This window comes from Nyctereutes procyonoides, unplaced genomic scaffold (genome assembly GCF_905146905.1).
Source record: "Nyctereutes procyonoides isolate TBG_1078 unplaced genomic scaffold, NYPRO_anot_genome, whole genome shotgun sequence".
In the NCBI taxonomy this organism is placed as follows: domain Eukaryota; kingdom Metazoa; phylum Chordata; class Mammalia; order Carnivora; family Canidae; genus Nyctereutes; species Nyctereutes procyonoides.
Window position 1 is genome coordinate 4870893 of NW_026575025.1, and position 21226 is coordinate 4892118.

At 59.6% G+C, this 21226-nt stretch overlaps 2 protein-coding genes across 20 annotated transcripts in view; one reads left to right on the top strand and one right to left on the bottom strand.

Annotated features, from left to right (window-relative positions):
* The window catches only part of BRSK2 (BR serine/threonine kinase 2), a 60463-nt gene extending 54110 nt beyond the window's left edge, over window positions 1–6353 (top strand). For 3 of the 15 annotated variants that reach the window (XM_055309008.1, XM_055309016.1, XM_055309052.1), the window contains 4 exons: window positions 591–714; window positions 1347–1527; window positions 1598–1687; window positions 4148–5457. In XM_055309008.1, the coding sequence (XP_055164983.1) occupies window positions 591–714; window positions 1347–1527; window positions 1598–1687; window positions 4148–4458 (706 nt within the window). In that variant the 3' untranslated portion in view covers window positions 4459–5457. Of the gene's footprint in view, window positions 1–590; window positions 715–1346; window positions 1528–1597; window positions 1688–1875; window positions 1971–4147 lie in introns of all 15 variants that reach the window. The other 12 variants (XR_008662378.1, XR_008662380.1, XM_055309022.1 and 9 more) reach the window with 8 other exon arrangements.
* MOB2 (MOB kinase activator 2) overlaps window positions 1–21226 on the bottom strand; it is a 94472-nt gene that overhangs the window by 1435 nt on the left and 71811 nt on the right. For 2 of the 5 annotated variants that reach the window (XM_055309085.1, XM_055309095.1), the window contains exons 4-5: window positions 16296–16420; window positions 15301–15518 (exon numbers count right to left, since the gene is read on the bottom strand). In XM_055309085.1, the coding sequence (XP_055165060.1) occupies window positions 15301–15518; window positions 16296–16420 (343 nt within the window). Of the gene's footprint in view, window positions 1–11422; window positions 13489–14459; window positions 15519–16295; window positions 16421–21226 lie in introns of those variants that run through there. The other 3 variants (XM_055309118.1, XM_055309112.1, XM_055309105.1) reach the window with 3 other exon arrangements.

Below are 21226 nucleotides of genomic sequence, written 5' to 3' on the forward strand. Positions count from 1 at the left end.
GGAAGGGAAGCCCCCAACGCAAGCAGGAGGATGTGCCCCATCCCACCCTGCACAACACCTGGCTTTGAAGCAGCCTTCCTGTCCCAGGGTGACCGGGCTGGGCAGCAGGTGGCCGGGCAACCCCTGGTCCTTGACAGAGGGTGGGGGCAGGGGGAGCCAAGCTGACCTACCGGGTGGGAGGGGGCACGTAGCATTCTGGCCCCCAGGCTCTACTGTCCACGTAGTGTCTCCTGCCCATTCGTCCATGTAGATGCAGAGTTTCCCTGCCAGCCCTGACCCCCGCTCCCCATGCAGCCCCAGGGCAGGGGGTACCTTCTCCAGGCTGCTACAGGATGGCTACAGAGCAAATTCCCCCAAAACTTGGTGGCTGGAACAGGCTGGGGTCAGGGTGTGCCCTGGTTTCCTTTCTGGTGGGTTGTGGTGGGCACTGCCCAGATCCAGGCAGGCATGGGAGGAGGAGCCAGGTGAGACTGTGGGGTTATTAGCATTAAGGCTGGGGGGTCAGGTGGGGAGTGGGGAGCCAGGAGGGGAAGCAGACAGTGAGAAGACCATGATGCGAGCTGCCCTCTGCCCCCACCGCCCGCCCCCAGGCTTGCCAAGAAGTCCTGGTTTGGGAACTTCATCAACCTGGAGAAGGAGGAGCAGATCTTCGTGGTGATCAAGGACAAGCCCCTGAGCTCCATCAAAGCCGACATCGTTCACGCCTTCCTGTCGGTGAGCCTCCCACCCGTCCGGGGACGCACATCACATGCGGACCCTGGGGAGGGAGGCCAGCTCCGTTCTGAGCAGCCCCTCTGGCTGTGGGAGCTGGCGTGTCCAGGGCGGGGACAGGTGTGCACAAGCAAGCGGGGCTGGGCCACGGGGGACGGGAGCACCAGGGATGGGGATGAACTTGGGGCATGGTGGGGTGGGCGGTGAGAGCTCACTAAGGCATGGGCAGCTCACAGGGGAGGGGGAATGGGGCTTACCCTCATCCCTCATGAGGTTCGACCCCAAGGCCAGCAGTGCACCCCTGTGCCACCAAGCCCTGCCCTAGGCTGACCCCTCTAGGGCAACACTGCCTCCTGTCTCCGGGACATTTTCCCTTGCTGCCGGCACTGGGAGAGGTGCCCTTCTAAGCCCACAGAGCAGTGGGGGGATGCCCTCATCGGTGGCCGTGTGGCCCCAGCCTTGGGGGAGGGGAGGGGCTGTCACCCGGGTCCCAGCTGCTGCACCTTGGGACCTCCTCGTGCCTGCCTCTCATGTCCCAACCTGAGCGCTAGCTGAGGGGTAGAGGCGTCTGGCTGGCAGGGGGGCGTGGGGGCCGGCCGGTGCCCAGCACACTCACGCCATCCATCACTCCACAGATCCCCAGCCTCAGCCACAGCGTCATCTCCCAGACAAGCTTCCGGGCGGAGTACAAGGCGACGGGGGGCCCGGCAGTGTTCCAGAAGCCCGTGAAGTTCCAGGTGGACATCACCTACACCGAGGGCGGAGCGGCACAGAAGGAGAATGGCATCTATTCCGTCACGTTCACGCTCCTGTCAGGTGAGGCACAGGCCCAGGGCGTGGGCTCCGGGCTAGCCCTGTCCCAGGCATGACCCCTTGTCTCCCCCAGGCCCCAGCCGCCGCTTCAAGAGGGTCGTGGAGACCATTCAGACCCAGCTACTGAGCACACACGACCAGCCCTCCGCCCAGCATTTGTCAGGTGAGGCGGGGGCTCAGCTCAGGCCGCCCCGCGGGCTGGCGAGCAGGGGTGTGGCCCCTCCGACGTGCCCACCTCCCTGCCCCCAGGGGGGCAGGGCCCTCCTGGCGCAGTGGGCCAGCCCATCTCTGCACACCCAGGGAGGTAGGGCCCAGCACACCACACTGAAAGGCGCCTCTTGTCCACCGTAGAACCCCCCCCACCAGCGCCAGGACTGAGCTGGGGTGCTGGGCTTAAGGGCCAGAAGGTGGCCACCAGCTACGAGAGTAGCCTCTGACACTGGCAGGTAAGGTATCCGGCCCCGCCGCAGGGGCAGGGAGGGGGCTTCGGGCAGGGCCTCTGGCAAGTGCCAGACCGGCCCCCCACTCAAACGTGCGGCGGCCAGCTCCCGGCCCTGGACAGGCCGCACAGGCCCAGCACCCAGGCCGAGCAGCCAGACATGGGCAGCCTGGCTCCAGGCCGGCGAGAGCAGGCTCCGGGAGGGCAGTGGCCCAGGCCCTGCCTGGGAGCCCACCTCCCTCGGGGCTCCCCCAGCAGCACCCCATGAGGCCCACAGCCTCGCGTCCACACCAGCCAACACGTGGCAGGGCTATGGGCCGCCTGCCTTCCCCACAACAGGCCTGAGTCCTCAGTCAGAGGAGGGGCTCCCCAGCCGGGCCGACAGGGGGGGTCACACAGGACTGGGACTGCCCAGGCCTAGAGAGGCCGGGAGTCCAAGAGCTCAGCATCTGGTGGGGAGTGGGCTCCGTGCCCACTGTGGGGGTGGGTCAGCCTGTGTCCAGGCAGGACGGGCATGTGCACACACCACCGTCCCTTAGCGAGGGTGTGTGACTGCTGTCAGGATGGCGGTAAGGCACGGCTTGCCCTGAGGTCCGTGTCAGGATTTGGGGTCCGGGGAGCACGTCATCCAGCCCAAGCCCTGGCTCTCTGAACAACCCCTGTCAGTTGGCTGGAGTCTTGGGGCCCTTTCTCCAGCCTGGTGGGGTCTAAGAGGCCAGACCTGTCCCCCACCTGTCCCCCCACCCCTGCCATCCTCATTCCATTGTGTGTGTCACCCTTTCCTACCCCAACATGTGCCTTGTCACCTCCTGGGCAGGTCAGGACTGGGCTGGCCCCAGCATCCTGGCCCTGGGAGCCAGGCTGGCATTGCAGGTGGGGAGTTGGGCGTGAGCAGGGGTGGGGCTCGGGTGCCTCTGGCTCCCTGAGCCTTCAAGGCCTCTGTCTTCGAGCAGAGCAGTGCTGACAGAGGGAAACTGAGGCCAGGGAAGGACAGAGCTTGTCCAGGGAGGTGAGCAAAGGCCAGGGCCTGCTGTGCTGCCCAGAGGATGCCCAGGCCTGCAGTCACTGTCCAGGGGCTGCAGTCCCTCAGCTCCTGGCTGGGCTGTGGACAGTAATCTAGGAGGGGTCATTCTGTCCGTTAGTAGGTGGCCCTCGTGCCAAGTCCCAGGCACAGCACTGAGCAAGGCGGACTCCACCCATTCCCCCGGGCTCCACCCCCAGTCCTGTCCCCGTCCCAAAGCTGGGGTCTCTTTTAGCCCTGTGCCCAAACCCCTGTCCCTGGAAACTCTTGGGTACCCACTCTGGGCCCCAAGCCCATTCTCCTGCCCTTGTTCAGGGGGCCTTGGACCTGGAGAGCCCAAGCCAGGACCCCAGTCCATGCCCTGGCCTCCAGGCCTTCTGATGGGTCTCCCTGAGCCCCAGCCTTTCCCAGCACCCTCCCTCCCACTCCCAAACTCTTGGCTGGCGAGCTCAGTCCTAGAGCCACCGTGAGCAAGGGGGCAGATGCCGGGGCCCCTCAGCTACCAGGGTGAGAGACCTGGTGGTCACTCCAACAGGGACGGGAGGCCGAGAGGTCACATCCCACCCAGCATGGGTCCCGCCCAGCACCAACACTCCCAGGCCCAGCAGAAGGTGGGAGAGGGTCAGGGAAGGCGGTGCCAACATAAGTGGAGGGGCAGATGGGACCACGCGGCTGCCTGAGCTGCAGAGTGGCAGTGAGGACGTGTAGGTGGCTAGAGCAGACCCTAGCCAGAGCCCTGGGCTTCTCAGCTCTGGAGCCGGCATCCTGGGCCCAGGGCAGGACAGAGGGGACGGAGGGCCAGGCAGGCCCAGGGCACCAAGGGGCAGGCCACATCCTGTCCTCAGGCTCTGGTTACAGCAGAAGAGGCCCCGACTCGGGCACCCCAGGATCCACCCCCTAGCTCCACCCTGTCCCACCTGGGCCCCACTTGGGCCCCACCTGGGGCCTACCCTGTTCTGGGCTCCACCCCTCCCCACCTTGTCCTTTCCCTCTGTTCTACTGGCCCCAGCAAACCCCCTACTTGGCTATGGCCACGCCCCCCACCTGGCTCTGCCCCCCAGAGGGCCTGGCCAGAGGCTGAGGGCAGCGCCTGGCCAGGGATGCACATGGGAAGACTTGTTCACACGTCTTCCTCTCCCTCCTTTCTCCATTCTGTGCTCCAGACACCACTAACTGTATGGAAATGATGACGGGGAGGCTTTCCAAATGTGGTAAGAACCCCTCACGCTCACCTGGGACCCCTAGCCTGTCACGCCCACCTGCAGCCTGCTCCTGGCTGGGTGCCGCCCCCTGCCACCCTTGGGGCTATCCTGGGGTCCCTGTGTACACGCGGGGCCCAGATGTGGGCACTCGGGCCCATCTAGTCTCTCACCTCTGCCAGGAGCAGCCTTGGTCACCCACCCCTAGGGCAGCCACAGGCCTGGCCCTAGGGTCCAGGCAGGCCAGGAAGGGACCCCAAGGCTCAGAGCAGTAAAGGGCCCCCGTGCCCCGAGGCCAGCAAGGGTCCCATGTGTGGGCTCTGGCCTGGGGTCTGGGTGGACTCCAGGTCTTGCAGAGGAGGCTGGTGGAAGGCTTTCTGTCCGCTGGAGGGGGTGCGGGGTGCTGTGCATGCACTCCCCTGCCCGCTGCTCTGGGCTGGGGAGTGAGGTTGCAGAAATAAAGTAGAGCACAGGCCTCAGGACAGTGAGAACAGGCCCACCTAGGTGGGGGTGGTCTTGCCATTTCCGCCCCCTTCCTGTTGCCCTCAGGACATTCCCTCTGGGGTCAGGGCTCCCACGCTGGCTGCCTGCCTCCAGCCCTCCCACACCCAAGCCCTCCATGCCTGTCCACCCATCCGTCCATCTGTCTGTCTGCTGCTGACCTGTGTGTCCATGCGGTGCTGCCCGGGCTGGCCAGGGGCCGGGCTCCAAGCCTTCCCCGCCCAGAGAGGGCCCCCTGGCCCCATGGGCACGCAGGGCGCCAGCCTGGGGCCCCAGGGTCCCGCTCAGCCCTAGGGTTTGTGGCGGTGGTGGACTCGCCGCCTCCGTGTCCAGAAGGGGCCGGCCAGCTGGCCAGGCCCCGGGGCGGATGAGGGGGGCCAGGATGGTGAGGGACCCGCCTGCCCGCTTGCTGCCCCCCTGCCCCCTGCCACGCCCGGCTCTGACCTCATCTCACTGGGTGTCCTTCCTGGCGTGGACATGGACACCCTTTCGTTCATTTGTTTGTTCTCTTTCTCTCTCCTTACCCCCTTCCTCTTTCTCTTCTTTTGTTTCTTTTTTCTTGTTTTCTCTTTTGTCTTCTGTTCTGTGTACCCAGGCAGCCCATTGAGTAACTTCTTTGACGTAATTAAACAACTTTTTTCAGACGAGAAGAACGGGCAGGCGGCCCAGGCCCCCAGCACGCCCGCCAAGCGGAGCGCCCCCGGCCCCCTCGGTGACTCCGCGGCCGCTGGCCCCGGCCCTGGAGGGGACGCCGAGCGCCCGACGGCCCAGGACGCGGCCAGGACGGGGCCGCCCGCCGCCCGCCGCGAGCAGCCTTAGCCTCCTAGCCCCCGGCCCCGGCCCCGGCCCCGGCCCCGGCCCCGGCCCGGCCCGCCCGCGTGGACCGACCGCGGCGCCGCCGGGAGGAAAGGAAGGGGGGCACCGGGGGCAGCGCCCGGGCCGCTCTTTCTCCTGCTGTCTCTCTCTCTGCCTGTCTCTGACAACGTCACTGTTTCCGCTCTGATACCAGGAATTATCCCGAAAAGTTAACATGTCACCTCCACGAGGCCATCCTCTGTGCTCCGCGCCGGACTCCGGCTCACCGAAGGCAGCTGCCGCGGACCCGCCCTCCCTCGTCTCCTGCCGCCGCTGCCACCGCCGCTGCCCACGGCCAGGCCCCGCCCATCCACGCCGCGCCCCGCCCCCCGCGCCCAGGCCCCGCCCCCCGCGCCCAGGCCCCGCCCCCCGGCCCGCGGGCGGCCCCGACGCGCGGTGACCCCGGGGCAGGGCCGCGGAGAGCGGAGAGCGGAGCAGCCGAGGTGGCCGCCCCGGCACGGCTCCTCCCCTCCCGCCGCTCGCTAGCGTCCGCCCTCCCCCCGCCCCCTCGGCCCCACGGTCGCTCCCAGGTCCCCGTCCCCCGTCCCCCGTCCCCTCCGCTGCTCTCGCGCTTGGCGGCCCTTCCCGGCCGGGCCGGGCGGACGCTGTCCCTGGAGGCCCGGGGCCGCCTGCCTGCGCCAGGGCTGGCCGAGACCAGTATTATTTATTTGCTGTTTTAACTTATTGAGTTTCTTCACTTCTCTGTTCAGGGAAGGGGCAGCAGCAGCGCCGTCCTGCCGTCCGTCTGTGTGTCCGTGTGTCTGGGGCAGGGTGGGGTCAGGGGCCGAGGCGCCCGGAGGACGGAGCCGTCGGAGCGCCGGGGCAGCGGGGGCACCGGCAAGCTACTGTAAACTTTAAAGAATTCCTGCAAGATATTTTTATAAACTTTTTTTTCTTGGTTGTTTTTGGAACAGGGTGTGGGGGGGGGGCCGCTGGGGCAGGGCTAGGTTTTGTGTTCAGTTCTTTGCTCTTGGTTCTTTCTATATACATACACATATATATATTTAAAGAACGGCGCGGTTGGCTCTGTCCCGTCGCTGTGTAGAAGCGACTCCAGCCCCGGGGGGTGGGGGGCAGGCAGGGCGCTGTCCCTGGGCTCGATGGCACCGCCCGGGCCCCCTGCAGGCCCAGGCTGGGGACCATCCCAGGTCTGTGTCTGAGCGCCGGGGCAGGAGGAGGGCCCTGAGCTGGCTCCCACGCACAGGACAGCAGAGGCACCGCAGGGTTTTTTACTAAAATGACAAAAAGGAAAAAAAAAATGGGGGGATAAAAGGAAAAAAGAAAGTTGGCGGCATCCTCCGCCGTGTGTGTTCTCTGTACGCAGCGAGGTCGTGGGCCGTGGCCGCCTCCCTTCGTCCCTGTCCCCAGCCTCTGCTTGTTGGTGTTGGTGGGCCCGGCCCCTCCAGGCTGGCCCAGACCCGTGCTGTGGCGAGCGCCTTCAGGAGGCGCCGGGCGGCGGGCCAGGACGGCAGGTTTTGATTGCATGCCTTCGCTGTAATGAGTCCACTTTGCTTTAGGTGTCTCTTCCCCCGCCCCCCTGCCTCCCTCCCGTCGTGGACAGCTTTTACTGCTTCTGTTACATTGACCCCCCCCACCACAGGCTGGGATTTCAACACATAAACAGTTAAACACCTATAACAGCATAAGCCACGCGGTACAAGCGGGAGGGTTCTCCAGAGGCAGAAGACACCGAGAGCAATACCTCTTGTCAGCCTTCCTCTTTTGTACTTGGGACACACGCAGACGTCACGGAAACAAACAAGCCCCACCCAGTGTATCCCTTGTCAAATAACTGTGAGCAACCTTAGTTCTCGAACAATAAATTCCTTCAGTAAAAATACCCGACGCCAGTCTCCGTCCAGGTGGGTGGGGCCGGGATGTGGGACACCGGGGACCAGCTCTCGTCCCCAACATGCACTTTTCTGGGCTCTGCCAGAGGTGGATGACACCTGACATTACCTTCTGCCCTGAGGAAGAGGGCAGACCCCTGTGCGGGGTTGTGGCTCTGCCCCCAGACTGAGCGGGGATCACAGGCTGGGCTGGGGGTGAGGGAGGCCCCGGGGGGTGGGGAAGAGGGAGCTGCCACCTGGGGCTGCCATGGAGCACTGCCCTGCCTGGCTGCTGCAGCTCTGCTGCCACCACCAGACCTCATGGGGTCACCCTAGCATCTGGACAATGAAACTTCTTTCTGCTCCTTGGTAAGAGGTGGTTGGGGCGCCATGACCCAGCCCTGGAAGTGATGGGCGAGGCTGGCGGGCAGCCCCTGGAGAATCTGGGCTGGCCTCTTCCACATAGGGAAATGGTCCCAGCCATGCCCACCACACCTGCCAGCCACGTAGGCATCACAACCATGCACTGGCCAGCCACTCCTTCTGCTGGAGCAGCATGAGGAGGAGTCTAAAACCCCACGAGCCCCAGGGCTGCCCAGCCCCACGCCACACAGGAGCACCTGGGAGTCTGTCCACCCACCACACAGCGTTAAGGATGGGCAAGGAGCAAACCATGCTGCTGCCCATGGACCACCCCCCCCCAAGGCGTGTCCCACACAGGCACTCCCCTCATATGTGAAGGCAATCAGGCACCACAGCATGGCCACTGCAGCCAGCTGTCTCTCCAGAGCAGGGTCCTGCCACCACAGCACCGACATGTGGGGCTGGATGGTTCTCTGTGGTGCGGGCTAACCTGCACTCTGTAGAACGCCAGCATGGTCCCTGGTCTCCCCCAGCTAAATGCCCATAGCCATCCTCCACCACCCCGCCCCAGGCAAAACTATTTCCGACACTGGCAGACAGGATCAGCCCTAGATCCATGCTCTACTGCCTGTACCATCTTGCCGGAAGAGAGTGCTGCTCTGACTTTTTGAGCTCCGGTGCTCTGTGGGAATGGCAGCTGCCTCCAGCTCTGCTCAAGGCCCAGGACGTGAGAAAGAATCTGGTGATGTGGAACTGGGTGGGCTCTTTCTGGGCCAGCTGTAGGACAGCACTGTGCTTTTGAGGGAGGTGGGCACCCAGAAGGTACTTGAGGGGGTGGAGGAGACAGGCCAGGCCCCACTGCAGTCGCTGAACTGTATGGCATCCCATGAGCTTCAGCTGAAAAACAGGCTGAAAGAGGGATTCAGTTAGGCATGGTCACAGGGCCCAGGGGTCCTTGGGGTGCTGGCCACGGGGGAAGCCTCCTGGAGCTGTGGTCCTGCATCTGCTGTCCTGAGAGAACAGCTGACACACGCAAACCATCTTCCTTGACTTGGCCCTCTGTAAATGCCAGCAGTGTCAGCCTTAAGGGACCAGTGATGGGGAGCCCCACAAGGTATCAGTATACCCAACAGACCCACCAGCCTTGCACTTGCCCACCATCACACCCATTTAGCAGGAAGGCCACACCCTTCAATCCTACTTCTGACACCAAGCTCTCTCTGGGTTTTAAGAAATGGAAACCAAGGCAAGTGAAGCCAAAAACTGTTGGTATGAATGTCTACTAACACGACACTCTCCTGAGCACTTTACGCTGAACATTAAGCCAAATGGTCCTCGTGCTTTTCTGTGAGGTAGAGATGGGAACAGGTACTTAAACCAAAGGAGGATACGGTGGAGGGTCTAGCGCCTGCTCAGAGGATGGCCTCTTAGGACTGACACAGTTCTCAGGCACTGGCAAGTTTTCGGTGCTGGCTACTCCTGGCACAAATCAACGGCTGTGCATCCACCAGAGTCACGGCGGGAGGGTGCTGGAGGAAGGCAGTGAGACCCGGGCCCCTCAGGGGCTCTGAGGGCCAGCGGGTGGCAGGGACAGGATGGAGACACCAGGGGCTTGTGCTCTGCTAGGCTTAAAGCCTGCCCCAGACCCTGCCCATGCTCTCTGCTGACCGTGGAGGCAGAGGATCCCAGAGGCTCCTAAGCTGTGAGGTGGGGCGACTGCTGGTGTCACGGGGGCAGCTTCCTTCTTGCTCACACATCTCTGACACCAGGGAGCTCAGCACACAAGTTGCCTGGCGGTTCTGCCCTCCCCTCCCCCTGTGGCTCAGAGCCCTCACCCCAGGTCACCAAGGGTGGAATCACCAAGTCCGGTGCCCCCTCTCTGCTGGCTTCTCCCCTTCATACTTCCCCCTCCTTCATCCAGACCACTCCCCACCATCAACCCGAATCTCTTCTGTGATTCATCCAGGGGAGAGGTTAGCGGGTAGTAGAGGAGATGGTGATGACGGCTAGAGAAAGGCAGCTGGGATGGATGGAGGCAGGTGTGTGCCAGCTTTGGGGCTCCAGTGGGATGGCACAGACTGTGCTGCTGGCTGCAAGCCCAAGGGCTGTGCTGCCCCACTCCTTGGCATCAGGCCCTGGGCTCAGTGCTTCCATAGGTCATGTCCTCATGCCCCTAATGACCCTGAGAGTTCCATGGCTCATCTTCAAGATGTATTAGTTTCTTGTTACTGCTCTAACATATCGACAGACTTAAAACACATATGATCATCTGAAGTTTTGGGGGTCAAGCACGGGGTCTCATGGGGCTAAAGCCATGGTGCTGACAGCATGGGTTCCTTCTGGAGGTTCTGTGGGAGAATTCGTGTCCCAGCCCCTCCCAGCTTCCAGAGACACCTACGTCCTTGGAGTGGGGCTCTCCTCCACCCTCATGGCTAGGAACACCAGGCTGTGTCCTCTGGCTGCCTGCCGGCTCTCCGTTCCTTCTTCCACCCCCAGTTTTAAGGAATCTCATTATTATACTGGCCTAGGTAATCTCTGCATCTCCTGCTAAGCTGACCTGCAACTTGAACTCCCCTCTGCTGTGTAAGGTGCCATGCTCACAGATTCCAGGGACTAGGGTATGGACGTCTGGAGGAAGCATTGGTCAGGCCCACAAAGACTGCCCTCGAGCAAGTTCCACACCCATCCCCCATGGAAGACACCCTCACCCCAACCAGGGTCCCCCAAACTCTCAGCAGCAATGCATCAAGCCCCACATGTCGCCTACATCACCTGAATTGGTATGGCTGAGACTTGGACCCATCGAGTGCAAAATCCTTGCCATGTGCCACCACTGAAACCAGAAGTGCTATGGTGGTACAGGTCCTGGATGCCAGTTACAGAATCCCCATCCCAGAAGGGAGACAAGAGAAGAGGGAGGGAATCACGGGTCCCAGGAGATTCCAAAATCCAGCCAAGCAACTCTGTGAGGTGCTGTCAAGGACTGGGAAGAAGTGTGTGGCTCAAGGCTTCCAGCTCTGGGCCATGCTCTCGTCTGCAGAGAGGCCACACAAGTCTGCAGCTGACGGTTCACCAGCATCCCTGTTCACAGGGCCTGGGTGTCCCACAGCCCTGCACTTTGTCCTCCCTCTGCACCCTGCAGTCCAAGCTGGCAGGGTTTCTGGTGGCGTAGGACTCTTGAGGACGGTGCGGGTCTCCTGTGTGCATCATGGGCATTTGCTCCACTAGACAAGACACGCCTCCAGATCCTTCCAAGAAAATCTTTTCTGTTTTGCCATTTGCAGAGATGAATGCAGAGTCTGCTAGTCACATGCACAATCTCTTCATAGTGCCCCCTGCATGGCTGAACACTCTGAGCTTGGTCATCTTTCTGAGGTATTAGCAAAAGGCTGTCCAGCTACAGCCTCGACTTGTTCTCTAGAGCACATTTCTCCTGACAGTGAAGCCCCTTGTTTTAGTGGCTCTTGCCACTCAGCTGGGCAGAGAAGCTCTGGCTCGCCACGTGTAGGGGCCCCCGTGTTCAAGAGCTCTGCCTTCCAGTGGGCTTCCCTCTCCCACGCCACTATGAACAACAAGAAACCAGGCTGCACCTTCCATGCTTGGCAGTCTTCTCAGCTGAATACCCAGGTGGATGGCTCCTGAGTCCCGCCCTCCGACAACCGTGGGGGCAGAACTTGGTGGGGCTTTCCACCATGTGACACTGCAGGTTGACGGTCCCCTATCCTCCATGCCTACGGACATGGTCCTCACTTCTCTGTGCCCTCCCCAGCAGTGCCTGACACATTCCTGCTTCTACAGATAGATGCTCGTGGTGGTTTCAGGCACGCCTCAAAGCAATTTGCCAGTTCTCCTCTGCGCAGCCCCTCCTTACATGTGAGTTTTTGGTAGGGGCATCCTCAACACCCGTAATTCCTACCGATCACCTACTTCAGAAAACTTGGGTTTTTTTCTTTTCTTTTCAATTTTATTTATTCATGAGAGACACAGAGGGAGGCAGAGACATAGGCAGAAAGAGAAGCAGGCTCCATCCAGGGAGCTCAATGTGGGACTTGATCACGGGACTCCAGGAACACACTCTGGACCAAAGGCAGACGCCTAACCACTGTGCCATCCAGCGTCCCACATGGGCTTTTTCTACTGTGCCCTGCAAAACTCTCCCAGCCTCCGCCCACGGCCACTGGTCCATCCACAGGTATTTGCTGCAGGGCACCCCACCCCTGGGAACACAGTCTGCATTCATTCCCAGTCACTGCTGTGGCAGGGCACCACAACCGTGGCTTATTTCACAGTTCTGGAAGTCAGATATCTGAAGTGGATCTCACGGGGCAACCATCTAGGTGTCAGCAGGGCTGGTTCTTTTTTTTTTGGGGGGGGGGGGCTGGTTCTTCTTGAGGCTCAAGAAGGAAAAAGCATTTCCTTCCTCTTCCACAGCCCAAGATGGCCATGATGCTCTGGCTCTTGCAGCAAAGAGCTAGCCGGCTGGTGGAGAGCACAGGGCATCGCCCTCACCCTCAGAGATGTGCAGGCTGGCCCTCATCCTGGCTGCCTGCCCCTTCCTGGGAGACCTTTTGAGGCCTGGTGACCAGTGCCGTACCCAGAACCCCATGTGCTCAGGGATTACACAACTCCTTCCTAAGTTAAAGAAATATGACCATGTGTCCTGGACACCTTTCTGCAGATATAGAGGTCATCCACGTGTGCACGCGCACACACACACGCATACACACAATCTCAGACTCCATCCAGCAGCTTGAGCTGGAAATCCCCATGTCCTCCTGGCACGGGCAGTGCCCACCCTGGCCAGTGACAAGGACCCAGACTGCTCAGGCCCAGCCTTGCCACCTTCCCACTTCAGGCCTACGCCCAGTAGCCAGGCCCCACTCCCAGACACGCACTGGACACAGGGTCTATTCCTTACCCCCAGCCTGGGATTCTGGGCAGAAGAGCAGGTGGAGTCAGGCCCTGCTCTGCCTTCTGCCTTCCCCCAGGAGGTGTTCCTGGGGCCCAGGTCGAGAAAGACCCCTACCTCTGGCTCCCACACCCAGGCTGTGGTCAAGTTCCTGAGGCCTCTACTTAGGGTACAGATGCCTAGAGAAGCAGAAAGACCTGGGGGTGATGCAGTGGGAGGGGCCAGGGCACAGCCCAACAGGCTGAGGTCATAATGAGACCCAGGCCTTGCTCAGGAGGGGCTATGATCTCCTGCTGGCCCCAGAGGCAGCCGCAGGGTTTTGGGAAGCAGTAGAGGGGTAGTGGGGCTATGCCCAGTCAGAGAAGCCCAACCCTTTGGTAGTTAACATCTGCTAGCCTCAGTGGGAGAGGTCAGGCCTCACAGGATGGCAAGGTCTGGATGCTGTGGGGTGTGTCCAGTGACTGAGGGACAGAGGGGAGCATGCTTCCCCACTAACCTGGGCTCCTGACCAGACAGGGACAAAGGCATGAGCTCCGGTGGGACAGCAGCAGGCCCTGAGGGGTACAGCAGGGCCCAGGAGACTTCTTGCAGGGCAGGCAAAATTTCTCAGTGGTTCAGAGCATGCGTGAATTCAGCAGACAATACAGGTGGAACTTTCTAGAATGGTGTAAGTTAAAGCCATGTTAAAACAATTCTGATGTCTGCCCTCCATGTCCAGGGACTGAGTCAATGGGGTGGAGATTGGTTCAAGCACAAAATAATTTTAAAGTTGCCCCCAACTAACCAGTGTGCAGCCAGCAGGGGAGGTACTCTGGTGCAGGGAGGAGTCAGGAAGACAGTGCAGGACCCTGGAGAAGAAATAGGGACCGGAACGTGAAGACAAGGTACCCCTGGGTGCAACTGCATTTGCAGTAAGCTCCAGGACTGTCAGATGGGGGGGGGGGTGTCATTCTCACGGACAGGATGAGAAAGAGTCATCACCAGGAGTGGAGAGAAGGTGGGCAGGCCTGGTGGCAGCCACCAGCTGGCAAGACCCCAAGGGTCCCACGGGTCATGGGAAGCAGAGCTGAGTGTGGTGGCACTCATCTTTAGCTAGGCCCTGGGGCTGCTGATGGATCCAAAAGCAGAGGAAGGTCACAAGCATGTTTTGCAATAGCTGAACTTACAGGCAGGAGGGCAGAAACTGAAGACCTTTCTGGTGGGGTGAAGGCTGGGGTAGGGAGGGTGTAGGAGCTGAGTCAGGAGTCAAAGACCCCCACCACTTAGGGGTGGGGTGGGGTGAGCATGACAGCCAGAGAAGGCCATCCCCTGGCAAGATGTCAGGTAGGAGGGTGGAGCGCCCCTGGAGCCCACTCTTCTCTTCTCTGCCCGCACAGGGCCTATACCAGCTCCAGGGTTACATTAGGTGCCATCCTGCCCGGCCCCTGCACTGACCCCACTCCCGAGCTCTCCTCTGGGCTCACCACCCAGACACCACAGTGCCCAGGCCAGGGCTGACCCTTACAGCAGAGCCCCCAGGGCTGGGCTGGCCAGGAACCCCCAGCCTGCTCCAGCACACACTCCAGGGTCCCTGCCACCTGCACAGGAAGGCGTGGAACGAGCAGAGTGATCATGACTCCCTGGAGATGCAGGAAACAGGCATGTCCCTCCCCATCCCACTCCCAGCTCCCCAAGGTCCTGCAGGGGAGCCTGTGGTCAACCCTGGCAGCAAGGGCCCAGCCTGGGGTGGGCAGGGGCCACTGGAGGCAGGAGATGGGCCACCCTCAGTCTCATGGCAAGCACTGAGGTCACCGGTGATGCCGAGGATACACACAGGCGCTGACCTGAGAGAATTCTTTTTATTACGACCAAACAGGTGAGCCGAGCGGGGACACCCAGCCTTCCGGCAACAGCTGCATCTCCACACAGGCCGCCCGCCCAGGCACCTCGGTCCTAGGCCCAGCTAGTCCAGGGGCCCTTGTGGGCGGCAGGGGAGTGGGGGACACGGCCACAGGGTCAGGGCCCCTGTGGACATCCAGATGGGACACTCCCATCCCACCCACTCTGAGCCGCCGACAGCCGCGATCCAAGCCAGGCCAGGAGAGGGAGGTCTGCGGGGCAGTGGGGAGGAATCTCTAAAACAGCCCCACCCTGGAAACCAACCAACGAGAGCCCATGTCCCTCCTGGGAAGGAGCCCCAGCTCTCACTGGTATATTTCTCTCCACACAGCAGAGCCCCCAGGGGAGGCAGAGGCCACGCGGAAGCCCAAAGAAAGGAAAGCCCCACAGGAGAAGGAAACTCAGACTGGCAGGCCCATAAACGTTTGTTGAGCGAATGAATGAAATCCAAAGGTCCTTCTTGACAAGCGGCACTCATCCATCCAAGAGGAAAAGCCCGGCGGGGAGCCAGTCCGACGCACGGCCTGCCAGCCTCTGGAGAGCCCACACTTAGCACGCCCGGGGCCAGGTGGGGGGGCAGCGGCGACCTCTCAGACCTCCCGCCGCTCGTGCCCGGTACGTGTGCGCACACACACAGGCACACGGACCACCGTCTCTCTGCACATGTGCACGCCTGTCCAGCCGGGGGCTCACCTCTCCTTCACGTGGTTCTGTGCCCCCGTGCCCCCGCCGCTGGCCCCATCGCCCCCACCCCCGCCACGGCCCCCAGCGCTGCACAGCACCTCCGTGAGGTCGTCCATGACGGCGGTCTCTTTGGGGTCGAGCAAGTTGAACTCCCTGGCGAAGAGGATGAAATGGACATAGAGTGTGTTCAAGTGTCCATGGAGCTCAAGGGCCAGGGTCTCCTTGAAGTGGGACCAGTAGATGTGTGCCAGCACGTGGAACAGGTACTTGCAGATCTTCTTCACCAGAGACTCAAAGGAGCTGGGGAATTCTCTGCCTAGGGAAAGAGTCCACAGTGTCACTCTGTGCTCTGCTTCACCCACCAGACTCCTCCAACTTCTCTAAGCCCTGATGCAGCACGCCCATGCCTCACCACCCCCAATCCCAAGCTCCCATCGTCAGGAAGGAGAGGGCCAGACCGGCTCTGCAGGCTCTTGGTGCTTTCTGCAGGACCAGCCTGGACGGTTCCCACCTGCCACACCCTTCCCACAGAGCAGCCCACTGGCAGGCACCTGAGTGACCAGTCACCCTAGGCCTGGCCCCGAGAGCTGCATCAGTAATGATCTGCTTGACTATACTGGCTGCCCCGCCACAGGTCACTCAAAGTCTGGACTCAGCCCTGGGGTCACATGGGCTTCCCTGGTGGATGCTCTTGGGCTCTCTACATGGCCAGGGTCACAGAAGAGGACAGGAACCAAGGTGCACGAGTACCTCTGCTGGCCAAGAGCTGCCTTCTGGTAGCTCTGTATTGGCCTAGAGCCCTTGCCAGGATCTGCCCAGGCCAGGACAACACAGCTACTGCTTGCTGGTTGTGAAGCCCCCAGTTAGGTGGACTATAGCAGCCCCACTGTACAGGGTGTGTGTGGGGGCAAGGGCCACAGATCCCAGAGCCTGGGGTGGGTGGGGTCTTGACCCAGGCTGACCCCTGCCAGAGCACACCTGCCTGGCTTTACAGCCCAGGTCACACAGCTAATCCTGCCCCACAAGCCTGGCCCCTTCCCATCGGCAGCCATGCCTGCCCAGCAAGAAGGAGCGCGCTATAGCAGAGATGTACCATATTTCGTGGGGAACACATCCTCGTCAGTCACCAGCTTCTGCACGGAGCTCATGACAAAATCGACGTACTGGGGAGCAGTGCACTTGACCTTCTTCCCCCGCTCATCGTACCAGTAGTACTGTCTGTGGGGACAGAAAAGGCCGGTCACTATGCCCCTGCAGACACCCAGGCCCCAGCCTCAGGCTGGCCACCAGGGATGGAGGTGTGGCAGCTGTCCAGGCTTCCCCTCCTAGGGCCTCCAGGGGCAGACACACTGTTTCCCACCACCTCGGGCCCCTCTGCACCAAAGGGGCAGTGTGTCCCACTGCACCAAAAATTCAGAACAACGTCCAGGACAGAGCATGCCATGTAAACCCAGGTACAAAAATCAACAGAAGGCATGTTCATTTTCTATACCTCGTGGCTTCAAGTTTCATTCCTTTAGGGGATGCGTGTTCTGTATGATCTGAAGGAGCACGGACAGCACGGTCTTCGCTACTGGCCCACCTCTTCCAGAGACACTGCTGTGACTTGTCAGCCGGGCCTCAACCCTTGGGAACACCCCTGCTCCCCCCACTAGAAGCCACATGCCCTTCATTGGTCCAGTGGGGTGGGAGTGCCAGTCTTCAGTGCGAGCAGCAGGGACACCCGGGATTTCTCATTCTGTGAGTCTAAGCAATGGGACCGAGCAAGTCCCATGTGAGCATGGACTGCCTTCCTGCCCCAGCACTTCTCTCCCCAGCAGAACACACATAGTGCCTGGTGGGCACCCACCTGGCAGCCACCCTGCCCTCCCCACTCTCTGCTCCCGGCTTCCCAGAGGGCTGCTCTGCAGGCTGGCTCACCAAGGACAGGACCCTGGAGCCATAAGAGGGCAGAGGGCAGAGGGCAAAGGGTGGTGGAGGGTGAAGGAGGATGAGGCAGGGGGAGGGTGGTCTATAGTCTGCTCAGGGATGTGGTGCCATACCTGTGAGTGATCGCATGGCCTGGACTCTGGCCCTCTCATCCCCTGGGTCCAGACAGGTAATGGGCAGCCTTTGGGCCCCAGGCTTCACATGGACTTCTTGGCACTCCCGGCACTCCCCGCACCGCACACCCCTCATTTTGCAGACTTAATTGGTCTCAGAATCAGCTTAGACTAAATTCCGCAACCTCAACATCCCACCTTGCTCAGGGGCCCTAGGCTGGCTAGGAGTACACTGCTTGATTTCTTGAGTTCACCAAGTACCCCTGGGTGACAGCCACAAGGTCTAACCCACTCCTACCACCTCTCAGGACAGTGGGGATCCCCATTTCCCATGGCCATCCTGACCCTGGCCAAGTGACCTCAGGACAGCTCCACTGCCACTGCCTCTGCTCCAGCAAACCCACCTCTACCTAGTAGGAACCAAGTGCTCTGCTCCACCCTGGGCATCTACTAGCATATTTGTGCCACAGGCAGGGAGTGGGGTCGGCTGGCAAGACTGGGAGAGCATGGCCTCCACATTAACGGGCGGGCCATAAGAGGAGGCCAGCCCCAAGTGGATAAGGGGACACGGCCCAACTGTCCCTCAGCATGAGACCTGCCCACTTGGAGGTGGAAGGTCTGGGGTGTGGCTGGAGCGTGGGGTGGGTCTGCAGAAGGCAGATCTTCCTGCTCCTGGGCTGCTCCTAGGCACTGCCACGCACCCACAGGGACAACAGGCTGCACAAGCCCAGTGCCATGTGCCCCACAAGGCCCAGGAATGCGATCAGGCAAGGTTGCTAGTGAAGACAAAGTCCTGAAGAATTTGCAAAACTCTCTGCTTGCCCTCAGGAAGTAAAAATCCAGCAAGGCGCTCGTGTCCAAACACCTGCCCTAACACCCTCCCCACACACAGGATGGCTTTGCCTGACCCTCCTTCCACCATGCAGACGTCACAGGGTGTGTCAGGTCACCTGAGGACACGTTCTGGGTCACTCTGGACAGCCTGTGGAGTCCCCATGCTGGAAGTGGAGCCCGGCTTCTGGGGGCCAGGCTGAGGCCTTTGTCTGCTGTGACATCCAGGGAACAAGGCCCAGTGGCCGGGCCGGTGTCACAGACCCCTGCTCTGACTCCCCTGACTGGCATGATGTTAGATGCACCTGGCTACAGGTGCCCAAGAGTCAGAAAGCACAACTGTTGACTAGAAACTGGGAGACGTCTCCACAATGTGTAGCCCGGAGAGACCAGCTCCTGAGAGACGGGGAGGACTGCCCCAGCTGTTTGGAAGATGAGACGCTCTGCTTTCAACATTCCTCTTGTTGGTTTTCATTTCTAAATTATCTCGCAGTAAAGAGGACACATTCTGGCATGCAGTCCCACGCATTTCACCCATCCAGATGGCCGGGTACCTCCCACAGCCAAGCACAGCTCACACTGCCCTTCTCAGCCACGGCCTCCCACCCCGGCCCCCAGTCCCTTCCCAGCACAGCAGGGATGGCCCCTGGAGAATGCCATGTGATCCAGCCCATCTCGGGGTGCATGCCCGTGGTCCCTGCCTCCTTACTGCTGAGGTGAGCTCCAGCACCCAGGTGCCAGTGTGTCCAGCTGTTTGCCTGCTGGAAGACACCTGGGTCATTTCCAGTCTGGGACAATAATGGCTTAGGCTGTTATAAATGCTCCTGGGCAGGTTTCTCTGTGAGCACAAGCTCTCAATTCTCTAAGGCGGGCACTCAGGACTGCTGGGCCTACACTCCTGCACTGGAGTGCATCCCTCCATCTGCATCCCTCCACTGCTCTGCCACCCACATCCTCGCCAGCACCAGGCATTTGAAGTAGGTGCTGTCACAGAAAAGTCTGAATCCCTATCCCCCCACCTGCTGCCCAAGGGTCATCTGCTCTCCTACGTCCTCTCTGCTCACCTGTGTGTCCAGGCCCTGGCCCACTGGTGATGCGTTTGGGGTCTCACACAGGAGTGGCAAGGATTCCCCACACACCCTGGACACTGGTCCCTTCTCGGTTATATGATTAGCCCATGGTTTCTCACAGCAAAAGTTAGAAATGTTGATTATGCCTGATTTACTGACTTCTTCACATCAATGAGCCAGGAGCTCTTCACCTAGTGCTAGGTTATGAAAATGTGTCTTCTTCCAATAAAAGTTTTAGTAAATTTTGGCATAAAGTGTGGGGTTTCAGTCAAGATTCACTTTTTTTTTCTTTTCTTGCACACAGATGACTGGTTTTTCCAGCAGCGTTAGTTAAAAAGATTATCCTTCCTGCATTAAATTTTTTTCGTATCTTTGTCACAAAGCAAAGGGCCACATTTGTGTGGGTCTTAGGCCTATTTCTGGACTCTGTATTGTTACCTTGATGTGTGTGTCCATTTACCAGCACCACACTGTCCAGATTACTGCAGCTGGACAGTGATTACAATTGGGCAGTGGATTCTTCCAGCCTCACTGCTCTTTCTTCAACACTGTCGTCACCGTATCTGTGACTGTGCCTTACCATGCCCAGGCCAGAGTGGGCTTGACTCTTCTCACCGAGACGGTAGGAAATGAGCAGATGGACCTGGGAGCACCACCCTCCAGTGGAGCATGCCTCCATGCGTGTGTGCGTGCGTGCCTCTCAGCTCCACTGTCCAGCATCTCAGCTTTCCAAGTTCATCCTGAGCATCTCATCATCCATGGGGCTGTTGTACGTGGTGCGGTTCTCTTAGCTTGGGGCTCCAAGCGGACACCACTCAGGGTTTTCTACACAGATGACCACGCTGTATACAGCAACAGAGGCACTCCTAGTTCTTCCTGTCCACGTGATACCTTCTGCTTCTGGTTTCTTGCCGTACTGCACTGCCCATCTTCAGTGAAGTTTGGTATTTTGCTCTTACCATGGGATTGGGCCATCTAAACTGTCCAATTTACATACATAGGGATTTTAGGTATGTTTCCTTAATAACTCCTTAGTATTTGGTGAGTTTATAAAGACACCCCTTTCATTCCTGATACAGATACTCTGTACCTTTTCTGTTTGTCAATCTTGCTAAAGGCTTACCAATTTTATTGATCTTTTCAAGAAACCAGCTTCTGGTTTCACTGATTTTCCAGTTTTCAGAAATCTATTTGTATGATATCTACTCTATTATTTCTTTCCTTCCGTTCAATTTGGGCTTATTTTCTTCTTCTTTTCCAGTTTCTTCATATGGCAGCTTAGATCCCTGATCCGAGATTCTTCTCCTGCAACAAACATGTAACCCTATAAATTCCCCTTGAACCTCTGCTGTAGCCTGCATCCCACCACGGCAGGTAGGCTGCATTTTCATTTGTGCTCATTTTCAAACATTTCTCATTCTTCTCTAACCCATGGATTATTTAGAAATGTGCTCATTTCCAAGTGTTTGGAGATTTTCCTGTTTTCTTTCTGTTACTGATTCTAGTCTAATTCCAGATGGTCAGATGATGAACGCAGTACGGTTCTGATTCTTCTGAGTTTTGAAGGGCTGTTTTGTGAGGTGGGATGCGATCGACTTTAGTGACTGACCCATGTGCACTTGAGAGAGGGTCCCTTGCTGCAGAGGGTGACATGCATCGAGCCCCGTTGGCTGGTGTCCTTGCTGACTTGCTGCCCACCAGCACCATTTGCCTCCAAGAAGGGACCTGAAATCTCCCACTCTGACGTGATCTGTGTCTGTTTTCTCAGTTCTGTCCACTTACTTTGTGTAAACACTGCTGCTTGGTGCACACATGTGCAAGATCAATACTTCTGGACTGACTCTTCTGTAAATATGCCATCTTCCTTATCCCTTGTCCTCTACTTTGCTCGGAGGTCTGGGGTTAATAGAGCCACTGCAGTTTTCCTCTGATTGATGCTTTATTGGTATATCTCCTCCATCCTTTTCGTTTTAACCTACAGACATCACTGTGACTGTGGTGCAGCTGGCTCAGTTTGAAAACCCTCTCCTGCAAAGCGGAGGCCTGTCATGTGTGGTCTCACAATCCCTGGTCTCAGGTCC